At 42.1% G+C, this 10,877-nt stretch overlaps 1 protein-coding gene across 1 annotated transcript; it reads left to right on the top strand.

The window, feature by feature from the left end:
• The first annotated feature begins 738 nt into the window (after positions 1 to 738).
• Positions 739 to 1,587, top strand: bhlha9 (basic helix-loop-helix family, member a9). The gene has a single exon (XM_014986411.2). The coding sequence runs from the start codon at positions 739 to 741 to the stop codon at positions 1,585 to 1,587; it is 849 nt and encodes a 282-aa protein (XP_014841897.2).
• Positions 1,588 to 10,877: the final 9,290 nt, after the last annotated feature.

Genomic DNA, 10,877 nt, shown 5'->3' with positions numbered 1-10,877 from the left:
ATGTATGTATGGTAAATAAATACGCAGTGCAGGAATCAAAGTATATGATTCAATGTGATTGTTTCATTTCAAACTGAAAGAGTTGGAAAAGCAAATCCCAATATTTGGGAACCATAAAAACTGCTCAGCTATGCTGAAAGTCTTTAGGGAAAGAGTATGAACAGAGGTACTGACGTAATGAGAGTAAGTAAGGAAAAACTAGTTTAATAAACCACTTCAATAAGTTGTTAAAGAATATTTGAAATAGTTTTGGTAATTCCAACTGACCTAAAACGAGGAAAGATCGGTCTGATTTAATGTCAGACAGTTAAAGGAAGGCTATATTTCTTTTCATGCAGTGTGTGTAAATATCTAGTAGTTGCAGCTCTCCTGGATGATACGATGAGAGATGTGAGGGAGAGTCAGCGCAGGAGGAGGAGGAGGTGACAGTGCCATTTGCCTGCAGGGCGCCCATAAACTTGGAAGGGGCGAGAGAGTGCATCATTCCTCTCAAATGATTGTACCATGTGACTCCAAGATCTTTTAAAAAGCAGACCAACCTGTCTTTTTGAGGTAAAGGTAACCACGGTGCACCAGAGGAGTAAGACAGAGAGAGAATACCTGGGCAGCAGCAAACACCGGCAGCCCTACTCACTGAACACGCCAAAGAAGCGCGTTGATGAGGCAGGCAACTTCTAACCAACGAATCCCGCTCTCAGACTTTGCTGGGACTTGTCTGGTGTCTGCATTATTGAGACAATGAGCTGCAGCAGTGTCACCGGTTCCGAGTTTTCTGAGGAAGAGCTTGAGATCGGCGTGCTGGGACAAGGCGATGACGATGGAGGTGTCAAACAGTCTTTCCAGGGCAGTCCTAGCGACCCTGAGGAAGGCCAGAACAAGAAGCGCAACAGACCGGTCCGTTCGAAGGCTCGGAGAATGGCTGCTAATGTGCGAGAGCGAAAGCGCATCATGGACTACAACCAAGCTTTCAATGCTCTCCGAGTTGCCCTGAATCATGACCTGAGCGGCAAACGGTTGTCTAAGATCGCCACCCTGCAGAGGGCCATCAACCGCATCTCTGCCCTCTCGGTATTCCTGAGTTCAAATCCTCCCAACAAGCCGTGCAGCCACCGGGAATGCCACAGGTCGCCCGCAGGACCAGCTGTGGTGGGAGGGTCTCGACTGGAGCAGACCAAAGTTGGAGTTCCTCGCCTGGAGCATCAAAACTATGTCCCCTGGCACATCTCTCAGCAGCTGCAGCCGCAACAGGGGCCTCACCTCCACAGGCTGTCTGCGGATCCACACGCATACATGGATAATGGGGCGACATCATGTCCACCTTCACCACACTACCCCTGTTATCCAACTGAGGGACATTTTTACGCCTCTCGTGGACACTGCAACAGCCCTGACGATCTCCCACCCAGTCCGCTGCGATACCCTCAGATGGGTGACGGGTTGGGGTATCAGGCGGGGATGTGGACCCCGTGTCCTCAGGGATACGTGGACAGTTTTGTGGAGCCACCTCCTACTCTGGGGCTTCCATGGCAGGTGAGCTACATGCAGGAGCCAGAGCACAGCTTCCCTCTGTGCTCAGATATACTGTAACAGACTCGGGTTCTACTGTGAGCCCAGAGAACCGGACAGCAGCAACAGACTTTCAGAAATGAGACTACTGGGCGCAGGACCAGCTAACTGAACTCTGTGGACTGCAGGGGGGGGGAAGTATTATGAGCTAGCATTTCTAAACGTTTAATCTAAACCGTTAGAAAGCGTGCTTGTCGAAAAGGATGACATGGAGTCAGATAAATGTCATTCCTTGTGGTTTTTAAAGTTTCTGTTACATTCCTCGATGTAAGACTTTGAAAAATGAAGAGAACTGTGAAGAGAACTGCTTTGTGAGCGTTTTATTTTGTAGAAACCTCATCTTCAAAACTGCAGCACCCGTCAGTGTATTTATTCTGTCGTTTTGTGTTGAAGATATACATTAAAGCGTATTTTGCTTTTGCAAAATAACTCATGCATCCCTTTTTTGAACTCTGAAATTAAATGTTTAATCTAAATGACTTTTGCCTCCATTTTTTTTTTTTTGCAGTTTCACAATTGAACCAACACAAATCCTGCAAAGTGTGCAAGGATGCTTGGAGATGTGTGCGTGTTTGTGTGTGTGTTTGATTATAGCCTCAGGATGGTAGTTTCTCGTATTCTGTGAGATGACAGAAGTCCTTCGCTCGGTGGAAATGTCCTTGCAAGTCCATTCTTGTCATTTTTCTGAGAAGAGAAGTCAAAGTGGAATTTACACACAGTTCAACAGAGGCAGGAGCACAACTGTGGCAGAGGTTCAAACTATAAATCAGCGGGCAGTAGAAAGAGTGTGAACAGTGCTTTTCAAGAAGAACGAATGCATCGTGACTGGCTGGGTTATTACCAATGATCCTCCTTAACGGCAGTAGTCGGCCTTGTCAGGATGGAGGCTCTTTATAAACAATAAGGGGTGAGTCCCAGCCGTGGCCAGTGCTAACAGCTACACCAGACCATGCTAATTAACAATAGCTTTCCCTTCCTTGCACTTTGGCGTGATGGAAAACAGCTTTAATATTAGACTCCAGGACAGAAGCCATCGACAGATTTATGTGGGTTCAGGAAGGAAGAGTGCGCCCCGTCATCAGCGCAGTGAAATCCCCTGCTGGGCTGCACCGGCCCGCAGGTGGAATAGGGTGTGTTAGGAGTTTTCTTTTTTCTCTCTCTCTCTCTCTTTTTTTTTGAACGTCCTGGAGGTCTAACAACAAGGACCTCGAGACAGAGAGAGAGAGCTGGTGCGCGCTCGGTGGAAAAATAACCGGGTGTGTGGGCACAGCAACAATTAGCAAGCAGGAAGCAGTGGGGAGACGGACACAGAGATGAATGGAGAGGAGGGGCGAAATAATACGAGAAGGAGGATGTCGGTGGTGAGAAAAAGAAGAGTGACAACACTCTGGGCCTGTTGTTTAGTCTCTGCACAGACGTGAATCACTGGGAAAGCTTGAATCACCAGCGAGAGACAGCGATGGCTGACAGCGCTCAGTGACGGCATGTCTCTTTCTCCTCCCTCTTTGGCTCAAAAGTTCGAGCTGCATTTGCAGTTTATTTGCTCACTTGAGCGCTGCGGAGTGACAGTGAGCTGATGTGATGATCTGTGAATCATATTTCTTTTCCAAAGTCTTTTAAATTGTTTGTCTTGGTTTTACGTTATCCCACAGAGTTTGGCTGAAGAGTCGTGAGTTTGTGATGAAAATGAAAACCATTTTGTTAACTGACCAGAGTCCCAGCTTGTGCTGCATTCCACCCAATTTAATGTCGCATCCAGCAATCATGTGACTTACTAGTAATTCTAGCTTACAATAATGCATTTTCCTGCATTCAATGCTTCTAAGCAATGAAGAGTTGATCATCAATTTTTCTTCGGTGCAAACGAGAATTGTGTGTGGTTAAAAAAAAAAAAAAAAAACTAACTCTGCACCTCAAAATAAAACACAGTGGTGGCAGGATCATGATGTGGTGATGGTTTTCCTTAGCATGGACAAGTAAGATACAGGGATGCAGGAAAATCCTGGATAATACTTGTCTGGGATGGAGCTTCCACCTCCAGCATGATGTCACTAAAAGGCCAGAACTGCAATGGAAGCGATTAGATCAAATGTGCTAAAGGGTTTACAAGTCCAAACTAGTAAATCCACCTGCAAGTCTGGGTCAGTACTTAAAAAGTGGTATTTATAGACACTTTTCATCCAATTTGACTGAACTTGAGCTACTTTGCAAAAAAAAAAAAAAAATGGTCTGAATACAAAAGCACACTGTACTGTGAAGAGTTTTACTTTCAAAACCCTTCGAAAAGCAGATATTTAGTTTTCCTTCTGCTTTGTCACTTGACACTACATGTTTGTTTAGCTCATAAAATACAAACCAAACATGTTACTGTTTGTAGCGTAGCACAATATGAAAGATTTCAAGTGATATAAATACGTTTTCACAGTGCTGTACATTTACCAGTCTCATTAGAGCAGAATTTTAATATTACATGAGGAAGGGCTTGGCTAGAAAATGATAGAAATTGATTGATTTATATATATATATATATATATATATATATATATATATATATATATATATATATATATATATATATATATATATATATATAGTGGCATTTTGCGATTCAAGAAATAAGTGTGAACTAGAAAGAGCTCTAAGAAATGAAAATCGGTTGTTAGATCTCAACTTTCAGGCGATTGTGTTGAGTCGGATTCATCAAAATCTGGCGCCTGGACTGTACTGCTGCTGGTTTGCAGAGAAGTGCTTTAACAGGTCAGCTTTTTTTACGACGACTCGTGACTCATCTGAGGCCTTACCTCACTCCTCCAGCTTGTGAGCCTGTCAGTGATGCATCGGTTTTTTCTCAGCCTGCCCCGCCTCCCTAACACTCAGGCTGCCATGCTGATGGAAAAGAAAACAAGCAGAAATACGAGAAATGATGTGACATGCAGCATGTGTTTGCATGATATGCGGCGATGAGTCAGTCTTCAGAGTGATTCCTTTCTTTATATATACGTAGCCGAGCCACCGCTGCTTCATGTTCTTCTCGCCGACAGCCGCACATGCAGCGTACACACACACACACGGTGTGACGCGATTTCTCCAAACTTTGAGATTCCTTTGCGGATGCCAAAAGTGACGGTTTTGTTTTTGTCTTGTTCTGATGACACACAGAACTGGTCCTTGTTTTTAAAGGTCTGAGACTGTCTAACTGCTGTCTGTCATGTGGTCGATCTGCAGAGCCTTGCCAAAGCACTCATTTAATTTGCAGTTTGCACATTTTGACACATCGCAACCACAAGCAATGTGATCTATTGGGATTTCATGTGATAAACACATATACACACACACACACACACACACACACACACACACACATATATATATATATATATATATATATATATATATATATATATATATATATATATATATATATATATATTCTGTTTGAATTAGACTTTGTAAGCAAGTTTTAACGTTAGCCTTAACGCTCAACCTTGGAAAATACAATGTAAAAACAACAAGCGGGTGTTTTGCTGCAGGTTAAGGAGTAAAAACATCATCTTTAAAACTCACTAACTCACAGCTGTCACTTTGAGAAACACTCAGTAACAAGATGCTGTAACACAGGATATATAGTATGAGGTAATCGGGCAGCAAATGTGCATGGTATTGATATGTTTATGTTCTTTGTCATTTTTATTGACAACTTTTAGGGAAATGTTATTTTGTGAAAAAATATTTACTGCTGGTGAATTGACATTGTCAACATATTTCATGTGCTAAACCACTTCAGATAGACAGCACAAAGAAAAAAGGAAAAAAGTGACTTTTACTGAGTTTACTTGAGGCAAGCACAGAGTAATTGCACTTTGTTTCAGTTTCGCCTCCCTTGCTTCGTCAGTAAACCTGAAGAGGAGTCATCTCTGATGTGAAGAAGGTAATTAACTGATTACAAAACCAACATAGAGCAATGAGGGCAGCACACAGTTTTTATTTGATACAATTTGTTATGACAGAGACAAGCTAACTGCTTGGCAAGTGAGTTCTGGTCAGGTGACACAGTGATCCTCGGGATGCCATCAAACGCATCAGAGGCCTGATGATCCCACTTTGTAGGAAGGGAAGCACCTAAAACGTAGATAACAGTGGATCATGAGGGCCAGGATTCACAAGCACTATATAGACAGTAGATCCATGGATTTGTTTTTTCCTCTCTCTGTTTGTATCTGCAGAGTTTCACCACTAGATGGAAGCCGGGCCACAGCAAGCGGAGAATCTACCTTCTGGAGATATTCTGGAGTCAACAGCTTGCTGCAGTGAATATTAATCCAATAATAACCCATTTATTCTTTTGCATTCAAATGCAAAGGTTTCCATGCAAGCATAAAATGGTAAAAGTAAAGAATTGTCACACCGCCATAAACGTCTGCCTTTTTGAAACGTTGCACATAAAATGTGGGCACAAGAAATTCCCTGTCTTTAAAAAGGAGGACTGTAAGATGAAAACCTTACATTTATTAAGATGAGAAACTGAAGAATAATTTGCTTCTCAAGTCCAGTGGTTTTAAAAGGCAGGACTTTTAGATGTATATATTTTTGGATAGTGTGACACCTCTTGTTTTGTCCTCCTGTTTCCTGGTGAACACACAGCGCGCCACGTTTCATGGTCGGGTTGAAGGACCGGAAATAACTATCAAGGAGAATTACAAAGTAACGATAAAAATGTTTCATCAAGTCCACTTTTTAATAACGTGTAAAAAGGTCCGGCTTGTCGGGACTGAAGTATAAACGCTTAATTTAAAACATCCGCACAGGCACCTCGCAGTAAGCCGCTTCATGCCTGAACGAGCGACGTAAGGCCTGTTGGCATTTTCATCTCTCCGTTAGGACCGAACCTTTCGAAAACGCTGCGTTACGCGCGGCAGCATTTTACTCATCTCCTCTATTAATATCAGACTAGCTTTTACTGCAACCAATAAAACCTGAAAGGGCTGCGTTAAATATGCAGGAGGTGACGTAGGCCTTGAGACGCGCGAGCGCTCGCAGGCTAACAGGATTTAATTTCTAAAACAATTCACAAACACCGATGTGATGCCAAATAACAGTTGGTTTGCTGTGAAGCAAAAGGCATTAAAAAAAAAAAAAAAACATAAGCAGGAGGCTATGAAGCTTGTTGTCCCCAAATTGGCTTTAGTCCTTCAGTCCTGGACACATCTTCAGCTGTCTGAGTTGAGAGCCGCCATGGATGAGGATCTGCCACAGATTTTCCTACTGGGAGAAGAAGAACCATCATCAGAGCTCCACCACTGAGACATTACATAATGCGTGTGCACCGTTTCAAACGTGAAACAGACAATGGTGTCTTTGCATACAGAGACAGTGTTTCTCACTAGGAGTTTGAATGTCTTTTTATGCGAGAAGCTCAGTGAAAAAAAAAAAAAAGATTATGTTCGTACTTGCGTGCTTCTGTAATTCATTTTTTGAAGATCTTCTCTCACCTGTTTCTTACCCAGAAGCACAAATACAAATGAACAGGATCAAATAAAAGAAACACTATGAAATTTTAACGCCATGCAGTCGTATTCAATAAATTAGAATATGCGCTCTGATGAGGCGTGTTTGCCAGATTCAAAGCGTCGTTTGAAAGTAGCATCTTAAAAGCTGGTGTCAAGCATTCTTTCATCAAGCCCACATTTCTGTATTGGAAATGCTGTTTTTTTATTGGTCTAATTTTAAGTATCACATTTTTATTAGCTGAAAATGGAAAATTATTATAATGAACATAAATAAAACCATGCAGCTAACTAATCTGTTTAGTGTGTTTCATTTAGTGGTAAATGGACTTTTCAATAATTTATTGTTTATATAGAAAAAATAAATAAGGCGAGGTGAGATGAGGCGTCTAATCCGACTAGAAGGTAAACACAAAACTCTTTTACACTATCTGAACCCCCCCCAAAAAAAAAACAACAACAAAAACCCCCCCACATAAACCCCCCCACATAATATAAATTCAATCTGGAGAGACTCATCGATTAAGAAGTTTTATCGACTAGATGAATTAAAGTTCTTTGGCTCTCAGAACCCGGCAGAAGACATCGTGCTGTAAATTGCAGTAAGCTTGGATGAGCATTTGCAATGCTGATTTGAGATGTCTTCCCCTGGGCCCCGTACACTGGTGGTCAGAGAAAGGATGGAGGCCTGGACGAGCCAGGAACATGGAGGTGGAGGTGGGTTGAACACGGCTGGAGAGCGGATGATGCCGTGATTGAAGGTCCTTATAAACAGGAGCTAGATCGGTGATTGGCTGTGACGGGGCATGGTCCGATGCTGACAGGCTGGCGGCAGATAAACGTGACGCGGCGACTGGATGATGCAGGTGAGGATGAAGAGTCTTCATCAGAAACTGCTGTTCACATGCAATTTTTTGGCAGATTTTTTTTTGCCAATTCAGCAATGTTAAGGACAGCCTGATTATCGGGATGACTCTTACAATCTTAAGAGATTCTTCCATGTGTGGTGCTTTAAGAGTGGATCTGACCACTTCGATCGACCATATTCGACGTGCTGCGTTGTCTTGTCCCGATATCGCAATGTGTGGGCTGTTCCCCGAGACCCAACCTGTTCAGTGTGATATGTAGACAAGGAGGAGGAGTTCTTAATAAGACAAAACAAAACCAGATAGTCTGGTGAGCGTCACATCTTTTTGTGTTATATATATATATATATATATATATATATATATAGTCCACAAGTTATCAGCAGTGCTTTTCTAGTCGACCACGTTTGTTCACGCTGAGCTCCTGTTTGGTCTCAACAGTTTTTGCAAGATTTTCCATCTGACCTCTGAATGTTAGTGAGTGAAGTTAGTGAGTGAAATCAGTTCGTGTGTAGTGTGTTGCTAATTAAGTATCTCTGCACAGACCTAAAAACTGTCCAACCAGACTGTGCTTGAGAAGATCTGCCAAGAAGACTGAGGGAGGGGGGGGGAGTAAATGTATGCAGACAACGTCTTCACAAAATTCCTATTGATTGATGTTTATTGACATTGTCTAGGTGACACTTCCAAATTGCCTATACTACTTTAAATATCTTACATTAAATTTGGAAAAACTTGAACACAAAACTTTAAAGCTTCCAAAGTTGCAAAGTCTGTCAATCTCAGTTTGGGTATCATACATCAAAATCCTGAACGCCTACATCAGCTACCATTAAGTGACAGATTCATTAAAAAATTATGGTTGGGAGGCAGAAAAAGAAAATTCAGACGTCCCAGACAAAGGAAGTGTGTTTCAGTTCCAACAATATGTGTCAAAGGAGAAAAAGCTGCAGTCAGTGGAAGGTTGGGTCTGAAGAACTCTCTCTGAGCTTGGAGCCGACTCTCAGAGGATGAGGACTGCTGATGGTTTTGAGTGAGATAAACTTCTTAGGACAGGAAAGAAAAATAAAAAAGGAAGAAAATATTATTGGTATGTATTGAAAGTGAAGCTGGTGCGTGATGTAGCACAGAACACGCCAAGAAATCACAGAAGCAAACAATTGTTGTCTGATCTCAGAACCATGAAAAGAGAGAATAATGTGAAAAGAGAAAAATAAAAGCACTCGAAATGCATGAAAGAGAATTGCGGGGAGTGTGAAGTCGAGCTTTGCAGACTGAGCCACGAGAGCGAAAAAAAAAAAAGAGAAAAAGGTGACATTCTGACAAGGCGACACATCTCCCAATCCTCCATGGATAAATTGCTTGGCTGGCGCCCGGGTTACAGAGACACCGGGATAATCTGAGAACAGAGGCTCGGCAGGAGGGCATCCGGTATTCAGCATCCGGCTTTAAAAGCTCCAGGTTTATGAATATGAAGCCACCTTTTTATTGGAGTTCCAGGCCCATGACCCTCGTCTTTGGCTTTTCGTTAAAACCCGTCTGACTTCGTGTGAGCCGTATGAGTTCCTGATCTTCTTTGAGGATATTTTTCAGAGTTTTCAGTTGATGTGGAGCAGGAAACGTCTACATATACTTTATTCATTCTGAATTCAACATACACTCTCACACTTACACAGAGGTGCTGTGGCGAATATACGTTGATTATACATTTTATTTATTTATTTTTTTCACAAAATAAAAAAGGCTTTTTTCGCCTCGTCATCCACTCCCCCTGTTTTGCTGTTTGCCTACTTCAGTAACTCTGCTTCGCATTCAGCGTTGACAGCTTGTTTTTATTAAAACTGCATCAGAAATGCACAGAGAAAATCTGACAAAAAGAAAGAAAAAACAACTGGGTCATCTTTCAAAGGCTCTGCTGCTTAGATCTGACTGCTGAGCCCCGTCAGCAAAAAGCAACCTCTGCATATGCAGCACAATAAAGGAACTGTGTTAGTCTGAATCAACAGGATTGATAAGAAAAGAGAGTCTGACAGTAAACCGAAACCATAATATACTGACCATGGGAGCTTAATGAAAAAACTGATTTTTCATGCCTGAATAAACATAAGAAAATGTTTGGGTTTCCATCTGCTCTGATGGACTGGTGATCTGTCTGGGTTAAAATCGGACCTCTGTCTCTTTAAGAAAGTCCTGCTCTTTCCAGCACTTTGCGCTCAACATCACAACATCTATTAATCCTTTAACAACTATTTTTTTTTTTTTACCAGCGTTTCACTGAGAAGTAGCTCCTATAAAGAGCTCAGCTCAGTTCCAACAGGTGTTTGCTAATTGCTCCTGGCTAGTCTGAAGGAGCTGAGGGAGGGAGGACTACTCTGTGAGACAGAAACTCAGAAACTGCAGTGGGGGAGGGGGTAGAGGCGCTGCGACTCGAACACGATGCTCCGTCCATCTGGGTGTTTTGCACAGCTGAATGGTTGCCAGGGGTGATTTAAGGATTTCTCAAACACACATGAAAGAATCAAGGCAATGCTCCAGGTAAAGTTTTGATGAAGGAATAACATGACATGATATAAAGTTTAAAAAATTATATTTTACAAAATACTGCCTCCTTAAACATCCATGTTTGAGGTTTATTAATATTTTGGATTAAAATGGAGCGCTACACCTGGTGATTAATAACAATAATCCTCAGAAATAAGACTTGCATAATAACTGTGCGTGCGGTTTAAATAAGTATCAGATGTAATAGAGAAGTGGGTGAAAGAATCACCTCCCAGACTGGACCACGGCTTAAGTGGATCTGAGATGATTACATGACGCAACGGCTGCATGTCCTGATGAGTAAATCCTCTGACAATGTCTGTTTCAAATGTGAGGCTCAGGAAGAAGAAGGGTTTGAAAACACGTTTAATTTTCTTGGATTATGTTTCTTGGAGAAACA

This window comes from Poecilia mexicana, unplaced genomic scaffold, assembly GCF_051168715.1.
Source record: "Poecilia mexicana isolate PSO_F unplaced genomic scaffold, ASM5116871v1 scaffold_14, whole genome shotgun sequence".
Taxonomy (NCBI): Eukaryota; Metazoa; Chordata; class Actinopteri; order Cyprinodontiformes; family Poeciliidae; genus Poecilia; species Poecilia mexicana.
This window is presented reverse-complemented; position numbering and strand designations above follow the sequence as displayed.